The following is a 19014-nucleotide window of genomic DNA, read 5'->3' as shown; positions in this document are numbered from 1 at the left end:
CATCATCATCATCATCATCATCATCATCATCATCATCATCATCATCATTATTACAACAATCCTGTAGGGCTTTTTTCTTGGAAAAAAGTACATGCTGGCTGAGGAATTCTGGGAGTTGGTCCACAAGTCATAAAAGGGCCAAGTTTGAAGACCCCTGGTCTAAAGCGAGTGTTTTTCAAACTTGCCAACTTTAAGAAGTGTGGACTTTGACTCCCAGAATTCCCCAGCCACCATGGCTACTTGGGGAATTCTGGGAGCTGAAGTCCACACCTCTTAAAGTTGGCACGTTTGAAAAACACTGCTGTAAATTAGGGGTCCCCAACCCCCAGTCTGTGGACCACTACCGGGCCGCGGCATACCACCAACCGGTCTGCACAAAGCAAAGCCCCATCCATGGGATACAGGCAGCACACACAAGCACGCATTCTCCGGTCCACGGAAAAACCTTTCTCCACGGAACCGGTCCCTGGTGCCCAAAAGGTTGGGGATCTCTGCTGTAAATGATCCAGAAAACTATGTGGTTAGCCTTTTATCTAGAAGGATCCATGCTACTAACCTCAGTTAATACTTGGTCCAGAAGTATCTTGGCCTCTTGGGAGACATTCCAGAGATCCTTTTCTTCTACCATGATGGAATCCACAAAGCCCTTCTCCAAGACCACGTCAAAGCTTCCATCCATGAAAGTCAAGAACCGGGCATCCATTACCGCCCAGTGTAAGCCTGAGCAATGGGCATAACGGTCTTGCATACTTGAAATGCAGACAGCGGAATAATCTATGTTGGTGATGTCTCTGTATCCGAGTTGGAAAAGATTGTAACTCAGAGCACTGTTCCCACAACCTGCAGAAGACACAATTGTGAGTTGGTTATTCCCAAAGATTTCACAGCAGACAATCGGTCAGTGATGCAAGCTGGCTCTTTAAACTTTTTCACAGCTAAATATTTGACATCTATCGAGTGATATATTTAACAGAATAACAGAATTGGAAGGGACCTTGGAGATCATCTAGTCCAACTCCCTTCTCAAGCAGGAGACACTGTGCCATTTCAGACAAGTGGTTGTCCAGCCTCTTCTTAAAAGCTTCCAGTGTTGGAGCACCCACAACTTTTGGAGGCAAGTCGTTCCACTGACTAATTCTTCTGTTAGGAAATTTCTCCTTAGTTCTAGGTTGCTTCTCTCTCCTTGATTAGTTTCCATCCATTGTTTCTCGTCTTGCCTTCTGGTGCTTTGGAGAATAGCCTGACCCCCCTCTTCTTTGGGGCAGCCCCTCAAATATTGGAAGACTGCTGTCATGTCACTCCAAATCCTTCTTTTCTCTAGACTAGCCATACCCAGTTCCTGCAACTCTTCTTCATATAGCCTCTTTGTTGCTCTTTCCTGCACTCACTCTCTCGACATCTTTTTTCATAATATGGTGACTGGATCAAGCACACAGGACTGCAAAAGAATCGCACTGAAAAATTTGAAAGTAATACTATTCCAGATGTCAAGGAACGGTTGCCAGAAATCTGGGATCTATCTGTTTTGGAAAAGACAATATTTTCTACTGATCAAAGGATGCAGCAACGTGTGTTACTCTGTCAGAGATCTGGCCATACTTTATGTTGTATTTTGTACATATTAGTGTATTCGTTAGTAAATCAGCAACTATTGATAAGGTACAACATACAATGAAGATTTCCCCCCCCCCCTTTCCTTTTTTCTCGTACTTCCTTTGTCTAGATCAGGGATAGGCCACCTTGGCTCTTTTATGACTTGCGGACTTCAACTCCCAGAATTCCTGAACCAGCATGGGGGAACTGTGGCCCCTTCATGACTTGTGGACTTCAACTCCCAGAATTCCTGAGCCAGCATGGGGGAACTATGGCCCCTTCATGACTCGTGGACTTCAACTCCCAGAATTCCTGAGCCAGCATGGGGGAACTATGGCCCCTTCATGACTCGTGGACTTCAACTCCCAGAATTCCTGAGCCAGCATGGGGGAACTATGGCCCCTTCATGACTTGTGGACTTCAACTNGACTTCAACTCCCAGAATTCCTGAGCCAGCATGGGGGAACTATGGCCCCTTCATGACTCGTGGACTTCAACTCCCAGAATTCCTGAGCCAGCATGGCTCAGCTTGGAAACCTCTCCCTTTCCCCTCAGCATGGCTGGCTCAGGAATTCTGGGAGTTGAAGTCCACGAGTCATAAAAGAGCCAAGGTTCCCCACCCCTGGTCTAGATTTTTAGTAACAGTAACAGTTCCTTTGAGGTTGTCTCTTTTCAAATTTTTGAAAGTTTTTTTTTTAAGTTTAAAGATTTTGTTAATCCTGTAACATGTTTACATAGGCAGACCGAAAAATAGATTAAAAACGCAGGTATTTGGTCATGCCAGTCCAATGCTCTCATTAGCTTAATGACGAGAAATGCAAACTACAGCTTCTGAGTTTTAAAAAAAAATCTATCAAGTAAAAACAGAGCTGTTGTATATTGGGAGTAAAATTCTCACTTTACCCTGAAATATTTGTATTTTAGTTTGCATCTTAGTGTTCTGTAACGTCAAGCTGTTCAAGAGCTTGAACGTCAAAAATTCAACAGCTAAGAGTGTAATGCCCACATTTTATTCCCATTCTGTTTCTAGAAGCAAAGGAATCCAGAGCTGCGTAAGCAGAGCACACAGGACCTAAAAACAACAACAACAACAATTTAGCAGATTGGTATTCTTAATGTGACAGAAGGGGGAAGTTATTAAAGTCAGAGCTGCGGAGGAACAATATTAATTCAATTTAATTGTAACTATCTTTAAATGTATATGGACTGAAACAGTGGTGGGATTCAAATGTGTGAACAACCGGTTCTCTGTGTGGAGGCCGCTTCTGGAAGTCCGTTCTGGGCCTAGGCAACAAAAAATTAGCTACCGATTCTGGGAACTGGCTGAATCCCACCACTAAATCAAATCTGCCTTTTGTCCGAGTTTCACACATTATAGTTAGACTTTGACTTACGACCGATCTGTTAGCGGCCATTTGAAGTTATGATGGACCAACCCCCCCCCATAAAAAAAAGTACAAGTCGTCCTCAACTTATAACAGTTTGTTTGGTGGCCGTTTGAAGTTACAGTGGCACTGAAAAAGGTGACTTATGACCGTTTTTCACACTTATGACCACGGCAGCATCGCTGTGGTAATATGATCAAAGTTCAGATTCTTGGCAACTGGCTCCTATTTGTGATGATTGTGGTGTCCTGGGGTGGTGTGATCCCCTTTTGTGATGCAAAGTCAACGGAGAAGCCAGATTCACGTAAAAACCCCTGTTACTAATTGAACACCTGCAGTGATCCACTTAACAAACGTGGCAAGAAAGGTTGAAAAATGGTGCAAAACTCACTTAACAGCTGTCTCGGTTAGCAACAGAAATTTTGGGCTCAGTTGTGGCTGTAAGTCAAGGACTACATGTAGTTATGATCCAGTTCTGAAGTTCTAACGGCCACCACCACCACCCCCAGTCACGTGTCTGTACTTTGGGCTCTGGGCAACTGGGCAGCATTAATCGCCATTTGCAGCATCCCACAGTTATGCGATCCCAATTTATGATGTTTTTTTGCAAATAAAACAGCGTTTACTTCCAGCTTTAGACAAAAAACCCCCCATAGCAAACAAAAGATTCGATTAACGACTGCCACGTTCACTTAACAACAACCTGTGCAAAAAAGGTTTGTAAAATTGGATCGGTCTCGTGATGACCCAATTACAACCGGTATGACTTTAATGGGCAAGCTCTGTTACGGTGGTAAGTTGAGGATTATTTTATTTTCTGGAGCATGGACAGAGTAATCATAATCATAATCATAAAATTGGAAGGGACCTTGGAGGTCATCTAGTCCAACCCCCTTGCTCAGGAAGAAAATCCTGTACCTTTTCAGACAAATGGCTGTCCAGTCTCTTCTTAAAAACCTCCAGTGTTGGAGCATTCATCGCTTCTGGAGGCAGGTTGTTCCACAGGTTAATTGTTCTAACTGTCAGGAAGTTTCTCCTTAGTTCTAGGTTGCTTCTCTCCTTGATCAGTTTCCATCCGTTGCTTCTTGTCCTGCCTTCAGGCGCTTTGGAGAATAGCTTGACTCCCTCTTCTTTGTGGCAGCCCCTGAGATATTGGAACACTGCTATCATGTCCCCCCTCATCCTTCTCTTTGTTAAACTAGACATTCATTAAACTAGACTTCACTGGGTCGGGTTTATGTTATCAAATGCTTTTCTGTAGAAATGTCCTCTGGTTATTAAAAACTTAGCATGTCAAGGTTTATAGTCTATCCTAATAGCTTTGCTTGCTTTCTACATGCGAGGAAATTTTTTCTAGAGAAAAAGATTGCAGGAGGACAATCCAGACATGGATCTAAACCGAATGAAAACATTAAAAACAACGAACAGCCAAAACTCTGAGCTAGGATTCTTTCTGGAACCCAGAATGCCTCTGAGCATGTCCAGAGTGCATGCATGAAATACGCAGTGGGCCTTTCCTGAAATTCAAGCAACAGGAGATGTCCCTCTCTCTCTCTCTCTTCCTCCTGGTTAAGCCAGAGCTAGAGGCATTTCTGCTTCTGAGATCAGAACCCACCACCCTGCTTGCTTGCCCAGTTCCAGTGCTGGTCAGTTTAATGAATCTGCAGCCTCAATATTTCTCTGAGTAGATGCCCCGTATCCAAAGAAACGCAAGTGGCAGGACGGCGAGGAGAGGAAAAGAGAGAAAATGGGGGCAGAGTGGGTGCTGCAGATCACAATTAACCTAATTAGTGAGGAAGCAGCGGTTAATGAGTGGGTTGCACTAGGCACTTTAATTACTTTTGCACAGAGCTCGCAAATTCATACGTCTGGCACCTTCTCGGAGGGAGAGAGGCACAGAGGCCTGGCATCTAAAGGCAAGACACCTGGATCAAGTTGATCCTTGGATTCTTGATCCAAGGGGTCCCCCATGCAAACCCCAAAGTAATACGCAGAAGAGAGCCGTGCTGCACGGGGTTTGGAGCAGAATTCTCCTGCTTTCCGCTTTGCAAGTTTCTAGTGCTCATGAGTGGCGAGAGCAGCTGGCGGATGGGGCAAACACCGCCACCAAAGGACACATCAAACAGGGGAATTCCTACTACCCCCAAACCAAGGAGAGATAAAAGAGGCTTAATGCACTGTGCAAAGAGCTGGCCAGGAGCCAATGGCCTATGAAAGTGCAGAAGCTGCAGCTTTCAGTATAATCCCTGCCACAAATCCCATCATTCAGAGAAGAGCAACTAAGATGATGAAAGGCCTGGAGACTAAAACGTACAAAGAACGGCTGCAGGACTTGGGTTTGGCTAGTCTAAAGAAAAGAAGAAAGAGGGGAGACATGATAGCAGCGTTCCAGTATCTGAGAGGCTGCCACAAGGCAGAGGGGGTCACGTTGTTCACCAGAGCACCAGAAGGAAGGACGAGAAACAATGGTTGGAAACTGATCAAAAAGAGAAGCAACCTGGAATTAAGGAGAAATTTCCTAACAGTGAGGACAATCAACCAGGGGAACAGCTTGCCACCAGATTTTTAAGAGGAGACTGGACATTCACCTGTCTGAGATGGTATAGGTTCTCCTGCTCGAGCAGGGGGCTGGACTGGAAGACCTCCAAGGTCCCTTCCAGCTCTATTCCATTCCATTCCATTCCATTCCATCCCAACCCATCCCATCCCATCCCATCCCATCCCATCCCATCCCATCCCATCCCATTCTATTCTATTCTATTCTATTATATTCTATTCTATTCTATTCTATTTCTATCCTATTCTACTCCATTCCATTCCATTCCATTCTGCTTCTATTCTATTCTATTCTATTCTATTCTATTCTATTCTATTCTATTCTATTCTATCCTACTCCATTCCATTCCATTCCACTCCACTCCAATTCCATTCCATTCCATTCTATTCTATTCTACTCCATTCCATTCCATTCCATTCCATTCCATTCCATTCCATTCTATTCTATTCTATTCTATTCTATTCTATTCTATTCTATTCTATCCTACTCCATTCCATTCCATTCCATTCCATTCCATTCCACTCCACTCCACTCCACTCCACTCCACTCCACTCCTATTCCATTCCATTCTAATTCTAATTCTAATTCTAATTCTAATTCTAATTCTAATTCTAATTCTAATTCTACTCTACTCTACTCTACTCTACTCTACTCTACTCTACTCTACTCATTTCTGGAAGACCAGAAATGGTCAGAATATTTCTCTTCTGCTTTGCAAACCAGGGTTCCTCTCCATGCTGACTCCACGTTTTGGAGGAACAACATTCCCATCCACTCCCCCCCCCACCGCACCCAGGCCTCAATGGGAAATAAATTGCTTTCTTCTGTAACGGGCAATTGTGATAAAGCGTATAAAAAAAAAAAGTCCAACGTCTTGCCCCCTCAACCCAGATTCTCAGTGGACACATTCAAAGAGTTTCATAAAAGCGGTTCGTATTTGCCACGTTCTGGTACAAAAAAAAATACAGGTAGTTTTTGACTTACAACCCCAATTGAGCCCAAATTTTCTGTTGCTAAGCGAGACAGTGGTTAAAAGTGAGTTTGGCCCCGTCTTATGACTTCTCTCGCCACAGTTGTTAAGTGAATCACTGCAGTTCAGTTAGTAACACGATTGTTAAGTGAACCTAAGAACTAGAACGATCTAGAACTAAGAAGAAATTGAGAACAATTAACCAGTGGAATGCCTTTGCTTGCAGGAGTTGTGGGTGCCCCCATCACTGGAGGTGTTTAAGAAAAGATTGGACAGCCATTTGTCCAAAATGGTATAGGGTTTCCTGCTTAAACAAGGGGTTGGACTAAATGACCTCCAAGGTCTCTCCCATCTTCTGAATCTGGCTTTCCCGTTGACTTTGCTTGTCAGAAGATCGCAAAAAGGGATCACATGATCTCCCCCCGGGACACTGCAACCGTCATAAATATGAATCAGTTGCCAAGCGTCTGAATTTTGATCATGTGACCACTGGAAGGCTGCAACGGTCATTAAGTTTGAAAAAAGTCATTTTTTCAGTGTCGCTGTAACTTTGAATGGTCACTAAACAAATAGATGTAGTCCAGTCTAGGAATTCTCAACCTTTGCAGTCCGAAGACATATGGATTTTAATGCCCAGAATTCTGAAGGCTGAGGTCCACATATCTTATAGTTTATTTTTATTTATTTTATTCTTCATTTATATCGCACTTATTATTTTTACAAATGACTCAAGTGGCAAACATATCCAACACACCTTCCTCCTCCTATTTTTCCCACAACAACAACAACCCTGTGAGGTGGGCTGGGCTCAACCAGTTGGCTTTCATAACCAAGGCGGGACTCGAACTGATGACGGTCTCTTTGATTTCTAGCCTGGTGCCTTAACCACTAGACCGGGAGTGGGCAACTATGGCTTGTGGACTTCAATTCCCAGAATTCCAGCGTTCTGGCTCAGGAGTTCTGGGAATTGAAGTCCACAGGATGTAAAGGGGCCACAGTGGCCCATCCGTGCACTGGCCCAAACTGGCTCTCTCATCTGTAGTTTGCTAAAGTTAAGAAACGGGTCTAATCAACAACTGTGAATTGTTTAGTCTCCCATCCGATCGGATCTTGCTTCGCTCCCAAAAGCAATCCAGGTTGGAGATGTAAAGCCAGCCTATGTCAGCGTATGTGGAGGTAGGGATAAAAATATCTTAATTATAATGCCACCGGCAAGGGGGGGAAAAAAATATCTGAGCCATCACTGACAACCTCTCTGTATAAAACAAAGACCGCTTGAGGATATGATGGCTTTTAAGCTACCCATCTGATGCCAGAACAAAAGAAGCATAAGTTGTCATTGTGCAAGCAATATTGTCGCATACGGCCACCACCGAATAGGAGCATTTCCAATGCTTGTCTCTGGATCCGGCCCAAAACAAGTCTTGGTGGAATCCTGATACCCAGAGGGAGCGTATTATAATAATAATAATGATGATGATGATGATGATAATAATAATAATGATGATGATATGATGAGGATAATAAAGTTGGAAGGGACCTTGGAGGTCATCTAGTCCAACCCCTTGCTCAGGCAGGAAACCCTATACCCGTGGTGGCGAACCTATGGCACGTGTGCCACAGGTGGCACGCAAAGCCGTCTCTGTGGGCACGCGCACCGTCATCCCAGTCCTAGGCCTTCAGCTGGGTTTTATAAAACCTTTGCGCTTTAGGCCTCCGCCGCCATGTGCAAAAAAACCAATCAATTTCAACTTCTCGTGGGGAAAAAAAAGATCTCGCAAAGTTGGAATTGACACCCAGTCTGCCGTTACCACCCCAGCCACGCCCACCCAATTGGCCACACCCACCGAATGGGCCACGCCCCCGGCACCCGATAATACATAAGTGGGTTTTGGCTTGCAGTTTGGGCACTCGGTCTCTAAAAGGTTCGCCATCACTGCCCCATACCATTTCAGACAAATGGCTGTCCAGTCTCTTCTTAAAAACGTCCAGTGTTGGAGCATTCACAGCTTCTGGAGGCAGGTTGTTCCACTGGTTAATTGTTCTCACTGTCAGGAAGTTTCTCCTTAGTTCTAGGTTGTTTCTCTCCTTGGTTAGTTTCCACCCGTTGCTTCTTGTCCTGCCTTCAGGGGCTTTGGAGACTAGCTTGACTCCCTCTTCTTTGGGGCAGCCCCTGAGATACTGGAACACTGCTATCCTGTCCCCCCTCGTCCTTCTCTTCATTAAACTAGACATAGTCAATTCCAGCAATCGTTCCTTATACGTTTTAGCCTCCAGTCCCCTAATCATCTTTGTTGCTCTTCTCTGCACTCTTTCTGGAGTCTCAACATCTTTTTTACATTGTGGTGACCAAAACTGGATGCAGTATTCCAAGTGTGGCCTTACCAAGGCATTGTAAAGTGGTATTAACACTTCACCTGATCTTGATTCTATCCCTCTGTTAATGCAGCCCAGCACTGTGTTGGCTTTTTTGGCAGCTGCAGCACACGGCTGGCTCATATCTAAGTGATTGTCCACTAGGACTCCGAGCTCCCTCTCACAGTTATTACTATTGAGTAGTATATACTATACTATACTATACTATACTATACTATACTATACTATACTATACTATACTATACTATTACTATTACTATTACTATACTATACCTGTACATATACCTGTACATTTGGTTTTTCTTGCCTTACTTTTTTCACCATTGAATTTCATTTTGTTAGACAGCACCCAACGTTCAAGTCTGTCAATGCTATATACCATAGCATTTAATCGTATACAGGCAGTCCTCGACTTACGACCCCAATTGAGCACATTTTTGCTGTTAAGCGAGGCAGCTCTTCAGTGACTTTTACCCCAGTGTACCACCTTTCTTGCCACCGTGGTTAAGGGAATCCCTGCGCTTGTGAAGTTAGTAAACGTGGCTGTTAAGCGAATCCGGTTTCTCCGTTGATTTTGCTTGTCAGGAGGTCGCAAAAAGGGGAGTGCGTGACCTCCGGGACAAAGCAACCGTCATAAATACGAACCAGCTGCCAAGCTTCCAAATTTCGATCACGTGACCCTGGGGATGCCGCGACGGTCGTACGTGTGAAAAAGGTCACAAGCCACTTTTTCAGCGCTGGTGTCACTTTGACCGGTCACTAAACGAACCGTTGTGAGTCGAGGACGGCCTGCCATGCCAGAGCTAGGTTCTTGTCATTCTTCGCTGGGAGCAGATTAACCTTCAAAAATCTCAACTTCCACCACGATGCGATGCGTTAATTGGGAGACTGGATGCCTCCCTCCCTCATCTCACCTGGGATCCTTTTTGCTGCTTGCTAACCTCTGGAGCATCTCCTCTTAATCACAGATCAGACAGACGGGTCCCCTAACAGGATCAGGGAATTAGTCCACATTAATCCCCAGAGTGCTTGGGAAAGGAAGCCTTTCTCTCTTGATCAGATTAAGGAAGGTCCGAGCTAAAAGCTGGAGCAAAATAATCAGATTAAAGAGATGAACCACTCTAGGTCAAATCGAGGCGCGCAGCTGTTCTGAGGCTGGTGGGGCTTCCCAACCAGCAAAGTCCTGCGGGTTTTTTCTTTTTCTTTTTTTTTGGTGATCTTATAGATCCACGAGAAACAGGAATCCCAGGAAACCAACAATGGTGCTTTGAATCCTTCCTAGGAAAATTGGGAGACACAATTGGGCTGCTCAAGAAGTCCAATCGGCATAACCAAGGACGGCGCCTGAGGTCAGGTAAATTGGAGGAGACGTTTCCTTTAGAGCAGGGCTTTTCAACCAGTGGTACGGGTACCACCTGTGGTACATGGGCACCTGGCAGGTGGTACGCGACCATCCTAGAAAAGTGGTAGCGGGGGAGGGGAATGAGCTGAACCGGTGGCATCACTGCACATGCCTGAGCGAGAGACGGCTGGAGCTGCAGGGCTGTCAGGGCTCAGCGGAAGCACCAGGATCAGTGCCGCTTTCCAGCTGATCGGTGCTTCTTCGAGGCTGTCAGGGCTCAGTGGAAGTGCCAGGATCAGTGCCAGGATCAGCGCCAGGCTCCAGCTGGAGCTTGGCGCAGATCCTGGTGTTTCTGCTGAGCCCAGAAGAAGCGCCGATCAGCTGGAATGTTGCAGCCTCTCCAGGGTCTTGTGAATTACATTCAGATGCTTGGCAACTGATTCATATTTATGACGGTCACAGTGTCCCAGGGTCATGTGAAGTGACCAAAACCTGTTGCAACCACTCAGCAGACGGGGGGAATAAAAACCAAACACCCCCCCACCCCATCCCCGCTGCCAATCCTCAACAGAAATGCTCACAACAATGAAAACCTCGGACAGGAGGAAGAGCGCCACCGGGTGGGCAGGCAGGTGTCTTGCTCGGCTGTGGCTTGGGGGGCACTTTTTTCAGTGCCATTGTAACTTCTAAGAGTCACTAAGCAAACTGTTGTAAGTCGAGGACTACCTGTACTTTATCACTTTTTTCCTTTTTTTTTTTTTGGTCAAGTTTTTGACACCTTGCTAGGCGACTGGTGGTACTCGGATGTTGCCATATCCTAAAAGTGGCACAATGGGTGGAAAGGTTGAAAAGCCCTGCTTTAGAGCAGGGGTCCCCAACCCCTGAGCTGTGGACCGATACCGTTCCGTGGCGGCCTGTTATAAACTGGGCTACACAAGAGAGCGATGCTTCAGCCGCGCATGCGTGGGATTGAGGCGGCACGCCAAACCATCCCTCCGCACTGCCCAGTCCATGGAAAAATTGTTTTCCGTGAAACTGGTCCCTACTTTAAAAAAGGTTGGGGGCTGTTTGTTTTATAAGTAGTCCTTGATTTATGACTGTAATGGAGCCTGGCCCGTTACCACTGTAAGTCATGACAGTCTTAAAAACGACCGACCCAATTCTACAGCCTCTTTGCGATGGTCACTAAGCAACCGCCACAGTCGTAAAGCAACTGCTGCCGTTGTTAAGCGAACGCCATGGTTGTTAAATGAAGCCAACTGATCGTTGCGGGGCATTTTTGCTGAAAACCGGATGCAAATACTGCTTTTTGGCAAAGCATCGTAAAAGGCAGTCCTGTGACTGCAGGATGCCCCACACGGCTGTGAATGCGGGCTGGTTGTGGAGGGAGCAGCTGGAACTTTGGAACTAGGCTGCAAGTCCTCCTGGGGAAAGTCCATGGTAACTCCGAAACTTTGTAAATTGAGGACCAGTGTTGGGATTCAGCCGGTTCGCACCACTTTGGCAGAGCCGGTAGCTAATTTTTTGTTGCCCAGGCCCAGAATGGACTTCCGGAAGCGGCATCCACACAGAGAACCGGTTGTTCACATATTTGAATCCTACCTGTGATGACCCCACGGCACAGCACAGAGGCAATGCAGTCAGCTGGCAATTCAAACAGTTCTTTTATTGCTCCAAATTTTCCCCAAATGCTCCCACAGTTTGCTGGCAAACCTCCAACAAAAGAACACACACACATACACACACACCCCTTCAGCCGACTCTGGCTGCAAGTAGGTTCAAATACAGTCTGATTAGCATAAGAAAGTAGGCAAGGCCATAGAGATAACAACGAAGAAAACATAACCGAGTCTGTTTGAATCCTAGCTTGCCTGAGCAGTTTTCAAAAGAGAGAATCCGAAATACAGTCCGAGGGAGAGGTTTCCATGCTGAGCCATGCTGGCTCAGGGATTCTGGGAGTTGAAGTCCACAAGTCATGAGGGGGCCATAGTTTCCCCCATGCTGGCTCAGGAATTCTGGGAGTTGAAGTCCACAAGTCATGAGGGGGCCATAGTTTCCCCCGTGCTGGCTCAGGAATTCTGGGAGTTGAAGTCCACAAGTCATGAGGGGGCCATAGTTTCCCCCGTGCTGGCTCAGGAATTCTGGGAGTTGAAGTCCACAAGTCATGAGGGGGCCATAGTTTCCCCCGTGCTGGCTCAGGAATTCTGGGAGTTGAAGTCCACGAGTCATAAAAGAGCCCAGGTTGCCTACCCCTGGGATAGTGCAATGATCGTTAAGTATGAAAAATGCTTATCAGTCATTTTTTTCAGTGCCGTTGTAATAGTCACTAAAGGAATAATCGTAAGTCGAAGACTTCCTGCTTTGAGGGCCACTCAATGCACCAAGAGGGAAATTATGCCATCTATTTGGATGCCAAGGTGACTAACTGCAGTACTGTCAAGTTGAGAGACATCTTTAGGAATCTGCTCAGCAGCGTGGTGGAGGACAATAGTTTCTTGAAACACTGAGAACTAGAAACTTGTGACCGCCCTTCTTCTAACCACCGGATACGAAGATTTCACGGAAAAGCCTCTGCAAATGCAGAACACTCCACTCTGCAAAAGTGAAAACCCAGGACAAAACTGTACCTGTTGTCTCTCCTGTGTTCCAGAAAGCTATTTCCCAAGTATTAAATATTGCGTATTGCATTTTGGTCTGTGACCGCAAAATAAAATTATATATACAATATTGCGTATTTGTTTAACGGAGGAGGGAGGGACAAGAAGCCTAAATTTTCACAATATTATTTTTAAGGGAATAGGATTTTACAGGAAGAGTGCCTGAAATTTCAGATTAAGCCTCTGAGTCAGGGTATAATTTTTTTAAAAAAATTTAACGGACACACCATTTGCTGGTAAATACCAAAAAAGGTGTATTTTTGTTAGTGAGACACAGGACAAGTTGACGCCAATATTTAAGGCTCGTGAATTAGCAATCCGCATGTCATTTTTATGGCAGATGTCAAAGCACCCTTGGCGAACAAATTATTCTTACTCCACGATACATGTTGGAAAAGCTGTGGGTGAAGAAATCTGAGCCAGATTTTAAAATAATCCTGACACATGAGCTCAAATCACGTGTACAGCGAACAACAAGCAAAGCAAAAACACCACACCAGGAAGGCGGTGTGTGTGTGGTTTGTGATTTTTTCCTGCTTTTTAAGCATCATTTTCTCAGTTTTAGCAACCACAAGGAGGTGAATCCACATGTGCATTTTGATTTTTCAATTTCTCTCTCCAAAGAACAAAAAAAAAAAAAATCATGTTTTTTTGGGTCCCAAATACTTGGTGAGTGATATGAGAGCTTGTTTTTTTTTCTATCTTTGCTTTACACCCAAGCCAAAGCCTTGGTGTGATATTCCATGGTTTTAGAAAGTTTAAAGGTACTGGAAATGGAAAGCAAGTTTCTAGTCCTCATGTTGTTACAGGAATATAGAAACTAAGGCAGAAATGCAAAGGTGGTTTCTCCCTTATATCCATTCATTAAAGTAAGTTCAGAAGCTAGACAAACTAATTTTTCCATATTTGTAAGGTTATTCTTATTGTACCTATGATGAGAACAGATTAACTAACTTGCAGGACTGGCCTAGGGGAAAAAATTTTTAATGGGGGTTTTAAAGTAATTTTTAACTACTAGACCAATTATTAATATTTGTTTTTAATTATGTTTTTAATTTGTAGTTTTTTGGTTGTAGCATTTTATTTGGTTGTTAGCCGCCCTGAGTCCGCANCACATACTGTTAAGAAAGCTAGACAGAGGATCTAGGCCAGGGATAGGCAACCTTGGCTCTTTTATGACTTGTGGACTTCAACTCCCAGAATTCCTGAGCCAGCATGGCTCAGCTTGGAAACCTCTCCCATTCCCCTCAGCATGGCTGGCTCAGGAATTCTGGGAGTTGAAGTCCACCAGTCATAAAACAGCCAAGATTTCTCTACCCCTGCCTAGCCAGCCATGCTGGCCAGGGCATTCTGGGAGTTGAAGTCCACCTATCTTAGGGGTAGGCAACCTTGGCTCTTTTATGATTCGTGGACTTCAACTCCCAGAATTCCTGAGCCAGCACAGCTCAGCTTGGAAACCTCTCCCTTTCCCCTCAGCATGGCTGGCTCAGGAATTCTGGGAGTTGAAGTCCACCAGTCATAAAAGAGCCAAGGTTGCCTACCCCTGATCTAGGCCAAACCTGACCACCTTAAAAAGGTATGAACTTCAACTCCCAGGATTCCCTAGCCAACTGACTAGAGAATTCTGGGAGTTGAAGTCGACACTTGAGAATTCTGTGTGTTCTGTGACTTGAAGACCACACTTTTTCAAGTTGCCATGGTTGAAAAAACCACTGACCCAGCACAGCTGAGGTTTTGAGAGAATGTTACGGACGCTTTCACAAAATGGAAACTATGGGTTTGGACAATCGCAACACACCTATACCGCAAAAGCTAAACAAGGCTGCTGTCCAGCCCTTTACACTCCTTAGATGCTCCTAACATGGTCCTTTTTTCTGGGAAGGTGGGCACGCTTCCAAGCCAAGTGTGAATCTAGAACTAGTTTGCTGATGGTTAAGGCTCCAAGCGAGGAACTAGGAGACGGTGAGTTCTACTCCTGCCTTAGGCATGAAAGCCAGCTGGGGAACTTTGGGCCAATCACCAGGAGATTGTGAGTTCTAGTTCCGCCATAGGCATGAAAGCCAGCTTGCTGAATTTGGGTCAATCACCAGGAGGTTGTGAGTTCCAATCCCACCTTAGGCATGAAAACCAACTGGGTGACTTTGGGCCAATCAAGCAGGAGATGGTGAGTTCTAGCCCTGCCTTAGGCATGAAAGCCGGCTGAGTGGGTCAATCACCCGGAAACTGAATTGTAGTCCCGCCTTAGGCATGAAAGCTGATTGGGTGACTTTGGGCAAGTCACTCACTCTCGGATCAACCCGCCTCACAGGGTTGTTGTGGGGAAAATAGGAGAAGGAAGGAGTATTAGATTTGTTCTCTGCCTTGAGTGAGTTATTTATAAAACTAATAAAGGCAGATATAAGTAAGTAAGTGCCAGCTCCTGGCCTCCATTATTTTCCAAGAATGGTTCTAGGATCTACGTAGGACAGAGGCATTGTTAGAAATAGTTAATGCCTGAGGCTCCGACATGCTTTCCAGCCTATTTAGCCTTTAAAAAATAAAATAAAATTACAGACTCACAAAATAAAATGAAGTGGGGCAGAATCTGGTTGCTCCTGGGCACCATGTTGGGGATCCATAAATTAGTGCGTCCCTTATGTAGAATCCCATAGTGCCCCCTAGTGGTCATAAGGAGCAAGTGGATATTCTTTGTTTTACCAGAAATTTTACCAGACTGAAAGCTGTAGCTAAAAAGAGAGATTTAGCAAGCTAATCTATTTGCTTATCTACAGTTTATTGAATAAACCACAATTCAATAGAATTTGTACATGATCGTGGTCATAAACCACTGTTGATGAACCACAATGGATGGTTTTGCATTAAAACAAGTCACATTATGGCTTAGCATGAACGTTGCTATATAAGTGAACAAGTCAACAAGGACATTTCTTTCCTTGCTTATTTTTGGTTTCTGAATTGTGCAGAATTTGGAACCGTTGCTATATCATGAAACAATCAGATTACATACTGCTCGTTTAAGGAATGCGGCAATTGCCAAATTTATTCAAGCTATTTATCTCAGACTTCACCTGGAAATTGCAGGATTGCTACACAGAGGTAAGCACTGATCATATTGCATGGTTATAAAGAGATGAGTAGTCCTCGGCTTATGTCTGTAATGGCACTTCCCAATTACACTCATGAATCATGAGAGTCGTAAAGTGGTCATCACGTGGCCATCCCAAAGTTATGCCTTTTTTTTTTTGCAGTGATTGTTAAGTGAGCCCATTGTTCACTATGGAGCGAGCGATTTTGCCAAAAATTGGAAGTAAATGGTTTTTGGCAAAAACATCGTATATCGCTGTCAGGTGATCATAGAAGGCTGCAAACAGCCATAAACGTAGTCCAATTGCTAAGCACCCAAAATGCGGTCATGTGACCATGGGGAGACTCTCCTAGCTGTTGAAATTTGGGAATTGGATTGTAAATACTTTTTTTTGGGGGGGGGGTTAAGCCATTGTAATTTTAAATGGTTGTTATGCGACCGGTTGTAAGTCAAGGACTTCCTGTAAGGTATGTGTCTTTTGTGGCCCAGTTCTTTCAAAAGGCACCCAGTTCCAAACAATATTTCAATTCATTAAAAAAAACTAAAAAAAATTCCTTGGTCATTTGAGCCTCTGATGGGCTTCACACCCACCTTGTGAGGTATTCCCCTCAGAGGAACAGCAATAAAAATGCGAGTTTGATCGATCCCATCCATCATTCTGTGACTTGATTCACACATTGCACTAAATCAGGGTTGAAAAACAAATCAGAACTGATTTTTGGAACAAGCTGTAGTAGCCTGGTTTACATACCATGCTAAAAGATAATGGATGCGTTTGTGCTCAGCCAAAATGAAGCCACATCAGGGCAGGTTTTCCTGACTTGCTGTGTTCTCTTAAATCCTTAACTAAGTTTAAGACCAGGGTTCAAATCCACCATTTTTACGATGTTCTCCAAGAATCTCTTGGCATCCCAGGGTCATGTGATCACCGTTTGTGGCCTTCCCCAGCCAGTTATGATCAATGGGAAGCCGGATTTACTTAACAACTGGATGACTCACTTAACAACGGAAGTGAAGTGAATAACAGTCCCTAAGCGAACTGTTGTAAATCGAGGACTACCTGTACTTTATCACTTTTTTACTTTTTTTTGGGGGGTCAAGTTTTTGACACCTTGCTAGGCGACTGGTGGTACTCAGATGTTGCCATATCCTAAAAGTGGTACAATGGGTGAAAAGGTTGAAAAGCCCTGCTCTAGAAAGAGTGCAGAGCAGAGCAACAAAGATGATCAGGGGACTGAAGGATAAACATTTGAAGAACGGTTGCAGGAATTGGGCATATCTAGTTTAATGAAAAGAAGGACTAAGGGGAACATGATAGCAGTGTTTTAATATTGGAGGGGCTGCCCCAAAGAAAAGGGAGTCAAGCTATTCTCCAAAGCACCTAAAGGCAGGAAAAGAAGCAATGGATGGAAACTACTCCGGGAGAGAAGCAACCTAGAACTAAGGAGAAAATTCCTGACAGTCAGAAAAATTAATCAGTAAAATGGCGTGCCTTCAGATGGTGTGAATGCTCCAACACTGGAAGTCTTTAAGAAGAGATTGGATAGCCATTTGTTTGAAATGGTATAGGGTTTTCTACTTGAGCAGGGGGCTGGACTAGAAGACCCTAGAAGGTCCCTTCAAACTCTGTTATTCTCTTACTCTTGTGTTGGAGCACCCAGAACCTCTGAAGACAAGTCATTCCACTGATTTCTGGACTCTAGAATCTAGAGCAGGGGCAGGCCACCTTGGCTCTTTTATGACTGGTGGACTTCAACTCCCAGAATTCCTGAGCCAGCCATGCTGAGGGGAAAGGGAGAGGTTTCCAAGCTGAGCCATGGCTGGCTCAGGAATTCTGGGAGTTGAAGTCCACAAGTCACAAAAGAGCCAAGGTTGCCTACCCCTGATCTAGAGTCTAGATCAATATTTCTGGAACTTGACAACTTTAAGGTGTATGGACTTCAACTCCCACAATTCCCCAGAAACATTGTCTGGATCAGTATTTCTCAAACTTGGATACTTTAAGGTGCATGGATTCAAATTCTCCAGCCCATTTTAATGTTCTGAAGGAAGAGGAAGCTTAACGAACGTTTCCTATCCACTTTTCTGACTCTCCCAAGTCCTTGATCAGCATTTCTCAAGCGGGCAACTTCTAAGAGGTGTGGACTTCAACTCCCAGAATTCCCCGGCTCTGAGAGGAACAGGAAGCGCACCCGCTGGCGATCCACGTGCGCCCCTTGAGCCTCCACTTCTTACACCGTCCCAGCGAGGGGTGAGGCGATCGCTTACCCAGCACCAGGATCCGGTCCCCCGGCTTCAGTTCCGCCTCCAGCTGTTCGCGGAAGCACTCCAAGCCCCCGAACCACTCGGTGGGCTCGGCTCCCTCCTGCTCGTAGCGCGCCTCCCAGAAGCCCCGCTCCCGGTACCTGGCGTTGGAAAGCGGGCGCTGCCTCCGCGGGGCTTCCTCCATAGGGAAGCCGGGGGCTGCGCTGCTCCGCCGCCGCCGCCGCCTGACAGTCCTGGAGCCCTTGCTCGTCCACGTGGCCTGCCCAAAACCACGTGGAGCTTCCGGCTGCCGAGCGGGAGGGCGAGTCAAAGCGCTCCCCCTGGAAACGCGACCCCGGAGGGTTGGGGTCTCTACGAGCGGGTGTCCGCTTTCTGGGCTGCAGCGTTTCCTCCTTCGAGGTTGAGGCTCCCGAGAGTTGGACGTCCGATACAGGGGAATATTTGTAGCTCCGGGATGAAATGAAGGCTCGGTCCTCGGTGCTCTCTGAACTCGCCTGTTTTCTTGCAGACGTTTCATTACCCAGCTAGCCTTGATCGTGTTACCTGGTTGAGGAATGAAACGACTGCAAGAAAAGAAGCCAAGTTCAGAGAGCACCAAGGACCCCCTCAGTTGGGGAGCCTGCAGGGTATTTGCCCAGGCTGCTGATGCTATAATAGACTAGGAGATTTTAATGCCAATTGAGCTTAGTACATTGTGGATGAATAGTTTTTTTAAAAAAACCTATGAAAACCTAATAAAAACGTGTTTCCTTTGTGGGTTAAATGTCTGGCAACGTTAATAAAT

At 45.3% G+C, this 19014-nt stretch overlaps 1 protein-coding gene across 1 annotated transcript in view; it reads right to left on the bottom strand.

Annotated features, from left to right (window-relative positions):
• EEF1AKMT4 (EEF1A lysine methyltransferase 4) overlaps positions 1–18414 on the bottom strand; it is a 38209-nt gene extending 19795 nt beyond the window's left edge. The window contains exons 1-2 of the mRNA XM_015823628.1: positions 18234–18414; positions 557–840 (exon numbers count right to left, since the gene is read on the bottom strand). Of these exons, the coding sequence (XP_015679114.1) occupies positions 557–840; positions 18234–18414 (465 nt within the window). The remainder of the gene's footprint in view (positions 1–556; positions 841–18233) is intronic.
• Between the last annotated feature and the right edge of the window lie 600 nt (positions 18415–19014).

This window comes from Protobothrops mucrosquamatus, unplaced genomic scaffold, assembly GCF_001527695.2.
Source record: "Protobothrops mucrosquamatus isolate PMUCROS unplaced genomic scaffold, P.Mucros_1.0 scaffold1931, whole genome shotgun sequence".
Taxonomy (NCBI): Eukaryota; Metazoa; Chordata; class Lepidosauria; order Squamata; family Viperidae; genus Protobothrops; species Protobothrops mucrosquamatus.
Note: the sequence above shows the minus strand (reverse complement) of the source record. Positions and strands in the feature narration are given on the sequence as shown.